Below are 14,915 nucleotides of genomic sequence, written 5' to 3'. Positions count from 1 at the left end.
AGCACCATATCTTCTTGAATTGGCATGAGCAGAATAATATGCATGTGGCTGATGGACTGTGTGTCCCTCTCCAAGCAAACCTTTTAGCACCTTCTCCCACTACCATGTGCCATCTCTGCTTTAATTACCATACATGTGATGTGAAATTACAGCAGCCTTTCTACCAACCACTGAAACAGTTTTTCTTCCACACTACAAATTGCCAGGCTATACTCTTATCATTTTTACACCTTAGCTGTTATTTCTTTTGATTGCATTTTGAATAAACATAATCCTCAAAAAGCAAACCCAACTGTATTCTAAAAACATGCATCTAGTATACTTTATAAATAAGATATTCAAGCCTAAACTCTAGCACTCCATGGATTATTTCTATTTCCTGCTTTCAAGAGAGATACATACATGTAGGTCAAAGCATAACTAGCACTAAATCTAAAGTCACACGAATTGACTTCATAAAACTTTAAGCTTATTATGTAAATGAACTGCACTTTTTATGATGGCAACACTTTGACCATTACATCCATCATTTTGCTCAGTCTTACCCTCCTCCTTGCATTTCTCTCTCCAGAGAAGATTATCTTCAGCCAGAATTCTCCAGTAACGACATGTCTGGGCTGCCTGCAGAAGGTCTCTGGGTTCCAGGAATGACAACACATACAGTGCCAGCTGTAAAAAGTTAGAAGAAAGTGTATTTTCTGCACTGCTTTTGAAGAGAAAAGTGAAAAAACTCTATTTACTATCACACATCAGGAGCTGAAATACAGAAAATTGGAACGATAAATTATTAAACAATCTCTGAAACTTAACAGACTCCAGTTTATTCCTGTGGGCATGTGGAAATATAACAATCATCACAAGTAACTAAATTCTTACAGATCATATCACAAAATGATTCTTGCATTTGCAATAAAATAAATGTCAGCTGAAATAATGATTATATTTTTGAAAAACTATAAGCCACATTACTTTGAATCATTAGAAGAATTATTACCAAAGTAATTATGTCTACGTTATTTTAGCTAACAATTGCACAAGAAGTTATTTTGAGAGTTGAACTGAAAAGTACAGTGCTCACCACGTGAATAAATAGGTGTACATTGTGATGAGTAACATCATTCAGTAAGCCCAAATACGGAACAAGTAAATGCTACGTTCCCCAGAGCTCAAAACGACTCTGCAGCCACAGAAAAGGCAATGTAGGTATTGCTCATTTTCTGATGAGAATTCAAACACACTCTTAGGTGGAGTTACAAGGAGCTTTATGGATTGGGATGCAGTAGGATCAAGAAATGTAACTTTAGCGCAGCTTGTTACCAAAACCACAGGGCAAATCCGAATGAGCACCAGAAAATAAATAGAAAATTATCTTTTCCACGTGACAAAACTAAAGTTTATTGGGAAAAATTCAGACCTTGTCTGACTGAGCTAAGTCATATAGTGACCACAATAAAGCCCCCAATATCTCCACATCTCCATGAAGCCTTAAACAGAGGTATATAAATCACAGTCCAAAACACAAGGACAGCTATCATTAAGGGTGTGATGACGAAGTACAGCTTTTCTACTTGACAGCAACAATGCAACTCCCTAATCATGGAAAATAAGTGTAAGATGCAGGAAAGTCACAGGAAATGCACAGTCCCTAAAAACTCTGCAGAAAGAACAATATTGATAAACATTGGTGCAGAGATCTACTAACATGTTCACACGATGGGGTTTTTGTCAATAATTAACTGGATGCAGAAGCTGTCAAGGAAATCAGATCACCCATTTTTACTCCTGCTTGCCATGTATTTTGTTTAGGACTTTCAATTAAAGTTTACCTGAAGTAGATAGATAGATAGATAGATAGATAGATAGATAGATAGATAGATACAGAATCTGCCCTTCAAAGCAGCAAAGACTGAAATTTACTGAGGAAGTCATAACTGTAGGCTGCTGACCTCAGCAGATTTTTGATTTCACTTTGTGAGAAATATTTACTTTTAGTAATCTAGACAAGCCAGTGACTGAGCAGGAAATAAAAATTCAGCATGTCACAACTCTTTGCATTTTAGTTGTACACACACCTTTTTTGCAAGTCATCACCTGCAGCTCATGGGGAGCACACAGGACTCCACATTAGAGGGAGGTACCTGTGCCTTGAATGATGTGTTAGATCCTGAAGGCATCCCAGGCCACAAACCGGAAGAACCTTCTTCTCTCCTTACTCAGCATTTGGGATCTGGTGTAAGGCTCTCTATTACAGGAGCAACAAGTGTACTTGTCCTTTTAGACTTTCTGTCTTCATTCTTTGGCATGTGAAATTATTGAAGAAATGTTTTTTCCTAACATACATTACATAGAACTGCACATGACAAAACTCAAACATGACACAGACCCTTTCCATTTTTTGCTGAATGTTCCTCAATTGACAGCAGTTTGTTTAAATATTACTTGTCCTGTGTATACAGACACATACATTTGCTAAGCTGGTGTTAATTAAACCTATGAGACAACTGATTCTAAACCAGGTTAAATACGGGTAACATTTATTTTAGACTACATTTATCTAAATAGTCATCAATGGTCAACACAGCCCACAGATGACTTTAGGATTAGCAGAGGATAAGAAAATTTCAGGTAGCAAAGATCTGACCTTTGACTGAACTGGATTTAGAACTACTCTCTGTTGAAGTGCTAATAATACCCAATACTAAGCAGTCCCTTGGCTTCTTCCTCACTTACACACACAGAACCAACAACATTTCTATGGCTGATTTCAGCAAAATTCTATCTATGACCTGACTGTCATAAATAAGTCATTTGAATAATTATTTCTGAAGTCTCAGCAAGAAAACAAGATATTTATTTCATATTAACTATTTGACTGCTGTTTTCTCAGGAGGAAAACAAACATTTCCATGGTTATTTGGCTTTAAGTTGCTGTCTTTGCATTGCAGACAATAGTTTTGAAGCAAAGCCCTCCTGTCCACATCATCTGCCTGTTCTGGTTTGGTAATAAAATCAGTGCATTGCATCCAACAGCACTGGAAATAACCACAGATGTTAATGCGGAGCGACAACCCAAGGCAGCGTGTTTTCAGAGGATGATGGCTTCACTAAGGAAGCCTCTTCATGGAACTACTGATTCCAACAACTCACTCATGCCCTCACAGCTCAGAGCATCACCTCCCCACTGCAGCCGGCACTCAGCAGCTGAGGACAGTCCTGCTGAGGAGATCTGGATGAGGGAACAGCAGAGGAGATGGTGGAGTCAGCTCAATGGCTTTTCTAAACTCAGTTAATTTTGGTGATAGTTGCTCGGGGTTAGGAAGCAAAAATTATTCAAGCTAACTTCAATGGTGAAGTCAGCCTGTCGTGAAGCTACACATTACAATATTCTGGTTTCAAGAGGCAGGAAATCCACTAGAAGTAAACAAATTAAACATTAGTAGTTTACAGGAGAGTGAATAAACTCAAGTGAGGAAGTTTCACTGCTAAGCACTGTATTTTTTCTGTGAAGAAATTGTGAAAACTGAAATTATAACATGATCTTTACTTACAGTGAAACTCGATCACTGGTTGTACTTCAATGAGTATTGCCACAAAATCATGCAAAGAAAACCAATATCTGAGTTACTGTAATCAATTCTCTGTTAGATTTCCAGACTGAATAGATACAGAAGTGGTCAAGTATCTTCTGTCTCTTCAAAGTCTTGTTGCCTTCCTCTGCCTCTGATGCTTTGGGCAGCCTCTCTGGAAACATGGCAACCATGCAGAGGTGCTGCTAAACTCTTCTACTCCCCCAGTGTCCTTTCTACTCCCTGAGAAGGCTGCTGCAGGAATTATTTCTCTAAATACTAATCTCATGTCCTGTGTACTAAGTTAATACTTGCTGCATAAATTATTCCAAACCTTACAAATGCCAGCCAGCAAGGGAAGGCTGTGACACTCCCAGACTTGTGAAGATATGACAGTGTAGTAAAGGAAAGAAGCGTTTTGTACATGCAAGTATTCAAAAATATGCCAGAAAAGAATGTCAAAGAACAGAGACATGAAAGTTTTCAGGTAATAAAACCACGTCAAACATAGTTACCAAATACAAACACCAGAACATTTTGCTTTGCAGAGTGTTAGGAACTGAGACTTAACTTGCTAAAATCAATCAAAATGAGAAGTACTATTTATAAGCCAATTAAAATACATTTATTCAGTAACTGCAGCAAACTGGGTTTATAACCTTGCATATCTACCCTCGTGTTCTAGTACTGATGACATCACAAATTACTTTTGTGTGTACAGCACTTAGTTACACACACTGAAATCTAAATCTCAGTTTCTCTTTAACTGGATACAACATTATCTGATTTTCAGTGAAGGATTTACTATAAAGGATCTGCTTAATTACTGTTTGGCTTGATCCTTAGTAAGAAGTGCTTTTCTGGGTTTATTTTTGGTTTATTTGGTAGAGATTTTAGGTTTCCGTTTGTCTAAAATAAATTCAAAAATAACATGAATAAACACTCACCACTTACAGCATTAAAAATAATGCTTACACTCAGAATAATGTGCAGAGAGGTCTTACATCCAGAGGAAATCGCTCTGTGTGTGTGCCCTAACAGAACTGGTTCCCCAAAAAAGCATAACTGGCCCAATTAAGATAAAGAGATATTTTTTAAGCTATTGGGATTTTGTTTAAAGGGGTCATCTGTATTTCCAAGTACTTAAATGCTACCAATAGATAGAGATATGTCAACCTGAAATTACAGTAGCCACGTTATGGCAGTGTTCCAAACTGTGAACCTCTAACATGAGTTTATATCACTATGTTGACAAAATTAGCACAGAACTTTTCTAAAGATGGCAGCTAATGCACTTCATAATCCAATATGATCTGTAATTCTCACCTCTTTTGGGAGTAAGGAAATGAAGTCTCTTTGAAACTGGGGCTCTATCACTTGCATCATGTGTTTTACTTGTGTTGGTTCACAACTATCAATGAGTTCATCTAAAGCAAGTAACTTCTCTGGTCCGCTCCAGCTCTGGAAGGGAAGAAGAAGAAAGAAACAGTGAGCTTAGTTTAAAAAACTGGTTTGGTTTATATTAGTAAGTGCCACTGCTGCGCCAATAAGGCAAATTAAGTTTCCTCACTGAACTACATACAAGCTTATAAAAAGCCAGGAGATAAATGCTCATGCTAATGATACAAAAATGAGGAGTTAATCAACACAATATATTCAAAATTACTACACTAATTCATACACTAAGAAAGGATTTGTTATATGCACACTTACAGATTGGCAATTAAATAGATAACAATATTTAGTAATAATAATTGAATTAATTAAGCTTCTTTTGAAGTTGATGAAATCTACACACATGCTACAGACAACAGAGGAGTTGCAACAGAATGAACTCCTTTTCTCTATTGTGCATTCAAGTGAGATGATAGCTTTTAGCCTTCATGTTTCATCTGGTAGACCAAAATCTTGAAATAAGAGGAAAGGAAAGGAAAAAACTTTCTTGAAAAGTACATTAGCTTACTGTCTGCTTATTACTACAGTGTGTCCCTAAGTGACAATGTTGTAATTTCAGAATCCTAGCTATAAACCAATGCATATTTTTTAAGTATCAATTCACACTTGAATAAACAGGGAATTTTGATTGGTAATTTTCTTACTCCACATTTTTACTAATGGGTGCTATAAAATTGGAAGATTTTAATAAGGCATTCAACTGGGAGTATAGCAGATTAGGAGCATAATTTGTAGGGAAAAAAAACTAGTAAGTTAATATACTCAGGAAGTAAAAATCCTGTCTTAAAACTCATCTATGTTCATGAAAACCTTTGAGCCATTATGTGAAAACAATTTGAAGGAAAAAATTTACAGGAAAAACCAAGAGCTACTGCTAGCTGATTTAGCAACAGAATTAGAACACAAAGTCTTAGACAGAAAATGAGACATCACAATTTTTGAGAGCAGATTCACCTTCCTACTCTTGAATATCTTCTAGAGTGACATTTACAAGTAAATTAGCACATACAAATCATATTATAGTTACCATACGAGGCTAAGTGAAACTTTAAAAAAAGGCAAGATACCTTACAATTTAGATTTCTGTATTAATCTGCCATGTATTTCAGGACCTTTACTGCTCAGGTTCTAAATTGCTGTTCCCTGGATTTGACTCTGACAATTCACTCTGGTCTCAACGATACTACAATGCTTGTGTACTGTGCAGTTTCTGCAGAACAATGAGGCAAGGGGAGAAGGTGGAATTTCTGAAAGTGAAAGCAAAGCAGATAAATATCCAGCTTTACTCGATGTAGAGAGGTAACTGTGTTGTATCACTTCTCCCTAATTACAACATCAAAATACTTGAAATGTCAGTAGAATTATCATTTACCCAAATGACGGCCTTGGGGACTTTCAGGTGACCCAAGTTCCTCAGAGTGGAGGTGGCTCTGTTATGGAGCAAGCACTCTCTGGGACTGCTATGGAGCAGCAGTTGCACAGCAGCTGCCTCACTGCACTGCAGCAAATATGTGCCAGGTACTAGACAGCCTACCCTAATGGAGGAGGAAGTTCCTGACCTGAGCTTTTCCACACACTGTGGGTAATTGGTAAAATGGTTTAAGTTGGTGAGAAAACATTCCCCATCCACCTGTGTGTATGCAGTGTCACCACAGGAAATGAGGGTTTCCATGTCTCATACCCAATACCTCAGAATATTAAAAAGAAACAAGACTGTCTTAGCCAAAGTTGAAGCAATGCTATTGTAAACACCTTTTATTATAAATCTCTTTCAACAGAAACATTTGTATCACAGAGCATTTCTCCATAAATCATGCACTGAAGAATTGTTTATTTCACCAACTTTCCAATTGCTGTTTGTTTCATTAACCGATTGCTTAGCTGCTGTTAGGCACAAATGTTTGCAGTCTTTAATCTCATCTGCCAGTTGTGTTTGAATTTAGAAGAATTAAAAAGAGGAAAAGTAATACTTGTGCTACTTCCTTATAATATAAATTTCTAAGTCATTCTACTCTTAATTTATAAGCAGCTACATTTACTAAATTGGAACAACTCTACCTGAAGAGCACTGGCTGCTGGGGCAAATGTTGCTAGCAGTTACCAACATGTTCTTGATTAATAATGTCACTGCATGCCATCTTAATCTGTAACTCTCTTATACTTAGTTGGGTTTTAAAACTTAATATAAATCTGGATGGAAAACGGGGAAGATTCAAGAATGGGAGAGATGCTAATGACTGAAAGCAGAACCCTCTTTTTATCTATCTGTCATCATTAGGGGGCGGGTACAGGCAGCTTCCTACAGATCTTCTTAAGCTATCAACTGCTACAAAATGTTGTCTCTAGGACATTGTCCGCTCAGTCTTTCACTTAAGCAAACAAACCTCCAGCTACAGTTGGTAAGAGGTCTCTGAGGGAAATGTCTGATATAGAAAACTGGGAGGAAGCCTTGCCAGATGAACAACTGTTTGCATTAATGAAGACAACACTAGTAAATTCTGTTTCTGGGCCCTGTAGCTTGATCCATTTGCTAGAAAACTGCATGTAGGTCATTAGACAGAAAGCAGTAACTTTGTAGCTTTGATGAGAAACAACAGTGAACAAACTTGCAGAAGAGAAAGAAAAAGTAACTGTGTGCCAAACAGTTTGCAAAGTTTCATACCTTGTAGATGACTAGAGACTTTTGAGACACGTGACATCCTGACCAGACACCTTGGATTTCTACCAGGCAATTCCCTTTCAAATTGAAGATCCTTGTAAAGAATATACTTTATCTTTAAAATACTTTTGCTTAATTGTCTTCCTTTGCCTTCCTTGTCTTCCAAACTGAAGTTTAATTTTAATGTAAAATTAAACTAAAGCTTTTATTATGGACAGGGTTTCCCTTAGAAAAGGTAACTCCAGGATTCATTCACATAGCCCTTGGGAAGCCAGCAGAATCCACCGATATTGCTCTTTGAATGACTTCAGAATCCTAAAGAAACATACCCCTTCTTTCCTCCCATTTCCTCGGGAAAGTGTTGATTTGTCAGCCAAAGCCTTTTGGCTGTTCATACCATTTCCACATCCAGTAAGGATCTGCTGCAACGATGGTACCACCTAACTGAAAATTATCCCTTCTTTTCCTCCTTAGCTACTCTGGGTAAATGTCTTCCCTTTCTTACAGTCAATATAAACAACGTCTTTGCTGCTTCTACAACTTCCACCTCATACCTTCTGTGCGACCTGTTTTTTTATCATCTCTTTCTGCATCTCTCTTCTCCCGTGACCTGCACTCTTCTACTGCTGTACCTCTCCCTTCCATGACCTGCACTCTTCTATTGCGCAGCTCTCATCTGCTACCTTCAATTTGTACAATTACAGCTTGGAACAATTACATCCTTTTGCTAAAATAGATATATTGACAATCTATTTTAAAGAGTTTAACTTCAGGGTGCTGTTCTCCATTACTAAGTTCTGTTAATGGAGATCTGTCATTACTGAGACCTGCAGAAGGGCACTTCTTGCTTCTGTCCAGCTCTTGGATCAATTATTGAAAAATCTCCCATCCCTCACCTTGAGGGCATCTCATCCTGGATAAAAATAGCACATAAGCACTGAAAGGAACACCATCTACAGCTATAGAGCTGTACAGCAAATAGTTTGTCACACCAGGAGGGATTCAGGAGCAGCTGGTGCTGAAGTCCCCTCATTAACCCATATCAGAGTCCCAGTCCCCAGTCTGGTCCCCTGGGCTGAACATTTGCAGCACATGTGATGGACCTTGTCTAGAGCAGCTGTGACCTGACATCCCTGCTAGAGGTTTGGTAACACAGAACTTCTCAGAAATTCAGTTTCTCTGAATTTCAATTCAGTTGAATCTGTATGTAACAAAACTTCCATGAGAGCCAAAACAAAGGGAAATAAGCAGGAACGGGTAGGAGACCTGCTGCAAGTCTGCAGGACTCCTCTGAAACAAACCAGTGATACAGCTAAGAGGGACATGAAGCTGTAGTGCAGATGCTCCAGAACTGCTTGTATGGGTTGCACAGAAATTCCAACCCTTGACCTAGTCCCACCACAAGACACAGAGCAGAAAATGTTGCAATGCTGGTTATGGTACAATCTTTACTGTCTGCTTCACATAAGAGGTGGACTATTCAGTTATACATGTATTCATTCCTGAGCATTTTTGGAATGGAGAATGAATAGCAATTTGAATTTAGGTGACTAAGCCAACTTTTATCTAAAAAAAAGGAATGGTGCTCTTGCCAGCAAGACATGGCAAAAACATTTTTGACACTATCTAAAATGCTGTGAAAAAAATGCTTCCAGTTGTAGGTAAAACGATAGCATTCACTAGTTATTCAAAGTGATATTAGTGTGTATGGAACAACTTTTCAAGATCATTTTTCCACGAAAATGCCATTTTAAAATAAATTACTTAAATTTTAAAAACCAACACCCTAAATACATGAAGTAGGAAGAAGGGAGAGCTTAGTAATTTTTAAAGTAAATACCAACTCTGACTGAACTTAGCATCCAGCTGACTTGTTCTTCCTTATGGCAAGCAATTTGGAGACTTAAAACTTCTTATAAAGAAATAAATTTTGTAAAGATACACTTGGGCACTGGGTTTTAAAAGCTCTTAGACTGAATTTTAAAAAGACCTGAAGTCAAGAGCCACTGCATACCAGAAAAATAAATAGGCCTTTAAGAAATTAACTGGCTTGAATCTAATAAAATGCCTGTCTATTCTTTGAAATCCATATACAACTTTATTTTTCAAGGGAAAGTACAACTACACAATCGTTTCTCCCTTCTGCATTATTTTTTTTACTTTCAAAATAAAAGGCTTAGATCAACTATAAAACATAACAGAAAGTACATACAAAAACCTCTTATAGATCATCTTAAGTTTTCTTAATATTTGCAGAGTCATCTTGATTTTATCTGAAAAGATAACACAGGAGAAGGACTGAAGGCCAGCATACAGATCAGAATTCTCAAAATAGCTAAGTATCACTGGTCACTGCCATCTTCTGTGCCAAAGAATAGGTCTACCTGAAACAGTGCATATGTCCCCCTAACATGCCCCTAGAAACTGAGCTTTAAAATTGATTGGAAATATATTTTCAGATAAAATAAGAGAGCTATTAAGCTTGACTAGCAAGTACACAGTACACAAAGCAAGTTCTCTCATTCCCGCTTCTTTACAGGCAAAACTTTGTATTGCAAGAATGATGCTGCATGTTCCATTTAATCCTGCTTTTTGGGCAGAGCTATCTCTCCTATGAATGTGCTTTTATCATTTGGCCGTTTAAGACCTTCCCCTTTCATGAAATTCACGGGGAAAAAAAAGCACATAGAAAATGAGGAGGCAAGCAGATGTAACATGAGATAGAGCTATGTGACTCTGAAAGCTTTTCATTCAAAAGTAAGGGACTCCCTTTTGTGAATACAATAAAAACTACCAGTGACAGACGTGATCAATAAGTCCTGCTCAATGATCTCCATTTAGGAGAGAGAGGCCTCCCTCTCTCTTTCAATAGTATGGATCAACATTTAGGCATTTAGCACTCCAACTAAGTATTTTGACAAGTTGAAAGTATCTAAATATATATGTATTAAAACATGTTTTCTACATTACACACTGTACACATTTCTCTACAAAATTTTCATGGGCTTATAGACTACTTATCCTAACAAAACAGCCAATAGCCTTGGTCTTACTGGCATGGGTGTTGGCACCACTCTCTAAAACACTTCAGCCTTTCATAATCTTTTTCAAAAATATGTAACTATCACTATCAATCTTAGATAAAAATATGTTACATATTGTCAGTAACAAAATAGCTTTTGCTAGTACAAATGTTTTAACATTACAAAAATATTAAAATACAATGTAGTATTACACTACCATATATTTATATATGTTGTGCCATCCAAATATGATTCTTAGGGGTTAAAAAGACATATTTCTGTGAACAGTCTCACAAAAGATACACCACAGTAATTAAACGTGAATATTTTTTTAAAACTGGATGATGTGTACAAAAATCTTAATTTCAAGCTTCCACTGGTTTAAGTAGATCATAAATGTGCAAAAATAAAGAGAAATGCGGTTCTACATTATTATTTTAATGTTCAGAACTGACAGTGACTGAGATCAATGGTATTATGTGGCAGCATGAATCAAGCCAATGCACACTTCTGCCTGCAAAATTGTATGATAGATACCTATATCTACAATATTGTTCTTTTATCTTTTCCTGTTACAGTAATTGAAACAAAGCCTGTATTTGTTAGTTGCTCCTTTTGAAAACACTTTTAGAAGGAATGGTTTATTAATCACGACAGGAAGACATAATATTTCCATTTTTCAAATAAATTACAAAGTTTCGTCTCTGCTTCTTAAAAATACAGAGCAAAATGTTAAGACCTCCATGGTACAGGTTCTGGATCAGAAGTAGAACCAGCCCCAAACTTTGCTTGTATTAACATACACAAAATTGGCTCAGGTGCTCCCTGACTGGTGTCCAGACAGATTTCAGTTTCAACCTCTGTAAATAGTCCATAGCATTGTCCTTCACATCTTTTCTTTTCTCCAGATAAGTAATTTTTAGGTGTTGCTGAAGGTATTTTAAAAGATACGAAAAAACCCTTTCCTTCCCTTCCTCCCTTCAGCTGTGTACACATGTGCTAGCTGACATGTTCAGCACACAGAGATCAGTAAAAATACACACGGAGTTTCCTTTTCATCTATTTTTGATAAACTTTTGTTTCTAATCTTAAAAGACACCAACTTGTGACAAAACTAGTGCTATAACTGCACTGAAGCAAACCATACACCAAAGCTTACTAGTCGCAAGTGAAAATACCTTGAGGCCATGCAGGTAGCCCTTACACGTTGGACAGACTTTGCAGAAAATATGAAAGCATTAAACAGAAAGGATTATATTATTAAGAAACAAGTTAAAGCTGTTATTTTTTGCTGAAACAGGGAACAAGTATTCCTTAAACTTGATGCCCATTTGTTATTGCAAGAGAATACTAAATCAATGGCAGACACATTCTGGGATGTATAAGAAGGACCAGCTCTACTGAAGCACTCCCTTACATAAACTATGGAGGCAGAGCTGCTTCAGATGCTTATTTCTGCAAGCATGGTTACCTGAAACATTTTCAGCCATTCCTGGAGGCCCGATGGTGGCTGCACAGATGTAATGCGGCGCCGCTGCTGTCCCTGGCCATTGGCTGCCCGCAGGTCCCCAAACGTCGTCGGTGTGGCAGAACATGGCACCAGCCCCGTGGTACTGCCATACAAATGAAGAGTGATAGCCATATATAAAACATCAAGGAAAATTCACAAGAGAACAAAAAATCTCGTATATAATTTGCAACTGTTACTTAAACTCTTAAGCTTAATGCAAAAGCATTAATGTGAAGAATTGTTCTGCTAGTCACTCAAGAGGTCAGTCCTTCACTCGGATAAATCTGCTTGCTTCTACAATGCAGTGCTAGCCCTTCAACTAGGGGAGAAACAGGGATCACATTTCAAGGCTGAAAAATTATCACTCTGTTACCTGGCCAGCAAGTTGTGTGTAAAGATACAGGTTTATACGTTCCTTTCCCTGTGAGAGTATTTCCTTTCCATTTGGGCTACACTGGTGCCTTCTGACGGGGAATGTAGGAAGCCAGAACTCAGAGTTCCACCTGTACGTGAAATGTGCTAGTGCTGCTTCATCTCCAAACAGAAAGGGAAAAAAAAAAAAGTATCTATTTTTAGGTTTTAATATATTTTGTTGACAAAGAGCTAGTAATATCAAACTGTTCTACTGGCTTCATGGTCTGGAATAGGGCTTTGAAATACTCTATATGTTGTTTTAAAGTTTCTGTGTTGATAGAATGACACAGGAATTAAGGGAGGGTGTGAAGTGAAAAGGGAAAAGGTGCCAAAGGTGGTCTCTGAATCACAGTTTGATTTTTTCACTCTGATATGTTAAAAACCAGCTCATTCATATGGAACTGAGCTTTTAAAAGAGCTGAGATTAAGCTACTATTGTGGGAGTCTAAAGAAATACAGCTGACAGTGTTTTCTGGTTTGGGTTTGTTTGGTTTGGTTGTTTTTTCTTTTTGTTGTTGTTGTTGTTTAGTTTTGTTTTACATAACGAAAAGTACTTTGTTCACAGAATATCAAAGCTGTATTCCCTAGAAGGATATGGAACCTCAGTAGTATTTGTACAAGCATGAACACTTTGAATATAGTGTGAGACTCCAAAAAGCCCGCTGCTTTTTTGCAGGATAAACCCAGCTTTTTAGTAGGAACGAGCTTAGAGGGTTTACTGATTTTTCAGCAGCTACAGGAATGGCTTTAAATGATGCAGGCCAAGTTCATTTTAATATTTCCCTCATTATGCTCTACAAATATTTCACTCTACTCTTCCTTATTCTGAAGGACAATCACAGCATGTCCTAACATTTACCTAAACAGGTTAAGAAAAGTAAAGATTGGTTTGAGCAGGCCTATTTTTAACTGTTCGTTTTGCTGAGTAATAACAGAAACAGAAGCTGGTATGTTCCAGAGATGAAATATCCTCTTAATGGCATTTGTTTACTGACTTTATCTGTTATATGCAGAAAAAATTCATCAGCTGTTCAATTTTTGAGTGCCTGATCCTAGGGAAAATGGAAACAAGCAGGCACAAGAACTGCATAATTTGCCTACATATTATTTAGATTAAACCAAATCAAAGAGTTTAAGACAGGAGGATCAAATGTTATTTAAGGATTCTCTTATGCCAGTAACTACTCAAAATCCAAGTAATGTCAGTTAAAAATATTTTTAAAATAAAAATGTGATTTTACAGCTTAGCCATTCTAATCATCTGCATAGAGATCCAGCACAAGGCCTATCATTCAAGGTCCAAAATAAGGCACTTGAAATTAGCTTTTATTGGTTTTGAGCACTATGTAGCCTTGAACCTGCCCCAGTAGAACAGTTACACTTTACTTTCTTCTGCTGTAAATTGGCTCTCAGTCAAAAATAGTTATTCAAAACAGGATCTAAAAGCTTCTTTCCTTTGACCTGAGGTTAAACCACAAGATACTTGTTCGTGCTTCATTTTTCCCGTTTTCATTCCCCTGAAACAAGTCAAGTCTCTGTTGAGGTTTGACAAGTCCAGCAGCTCCTCTGAATCTGACAGACACACTCGACAAAAAAGTGTGCTGAACTGTTTACTCTTCGGTGCTGAACTGTTTACTCTTCTGGGAGTGCAAAGAGCTCCCAGTGTGTCACCCGAATAAATGGTGGCCAACAAGAGAGTCCTTCCATTAGACTGACTCAGAAATCAGAAGATACCATCTGCAGGCTTGGGGGGATGTGGAAGCTGCAACAAGTGCCTCTCAACAACACATCACCTCCTTTGCTCTGCTGCAGTATTCACACATCTGAAAAGCAACCCTATGACCTGCAGCCTAACTTTTCATCCACCACCTGATAAACCTCTTAAAGGAAGAGAAATAAAATATAAACTACTTTGAAAGAGCCATCAGTGACTGAACACTACTGCAGGGTGTTCAAAAGAAGTGCCATTTCCAGAGAGCCTTGGTAGGCAAATGCAACACTCATGGGAGGGACGATCCTTATAGTGGGGAAAAGCGTTAAATAGTGTAAATTCAAACAGAACGGGAAGTAGTGTCACATCCAAGCATAATTGTTATGGCAACTACATAGTAAGAATGCAGTTGTAAGGCATACATCCACAGCCCTGCTCCACTACTGCTGCTCATGGTTAGGAGTGCTTTACCCCACGAAACATCTGATGGGAACAACAGCAGATATTTGTGCTTCCTGGTACCACACAGAAGTAGCAAGGAAGCGGACAAGAACCTGCAATACTTTCACATTGGATA

At 37.6% G+C, this 14,915-nt stretch overlaps 1 protein-coding gene across 5 annotated transcripts in view; it reads right to left on the bottom strand.

Annotated features, from left to right (window-relative positions):
* The window catches only part of FBXW7 (F-box and WD repeat domain containing 7), a 193,370-nt gene that overhangs the window by 15,655 nt on the left and 162,800 nt on the right, over positions 1-14,915 (bottom strand). For all 5 annotated transcript variants that reach the window (XM_014890687.2, XM_088163742.1, XM_088163744.1 and 2 more), the window contains 3 exons: positions 12,175-12,316; positions 4,893-5,027; positions 546-669 (listed from right to left, as the gene is read on the bottom strand). In XM_014890687.2, the coding sequence (XP_014746173.1) occupies positions 546-669; positions 4,893-5,027; positions 12,175-12,316 (401 nt within the window). The remainder of the gene's footprint in view (positions 1-545; positions 670-4,892; positions 5,028-12,174; positions 12,317-14,915) is intronic.

The sequence above is a fragment of the Sturnus vulgaris genome, chromosome 4, assembly GCF_052056855.1.
Source record: "Sturnus vulgaris isolate bStuVul1 chromosome 4, bStuVul1.hap1, whole genome shotgun sequence".
Classification (NCBI taxonomy): Eukaryota; Metazoa; Chordata; class Aves; order Passeriformes; family Sturnidae; genus Sturnus; species Sturnus vulgaris.
The sequence above is the reverse complement of the archived record's forward strand: the minus strand, read 5'-3'. Positions and strand labels throughout refer to the sequence as shown.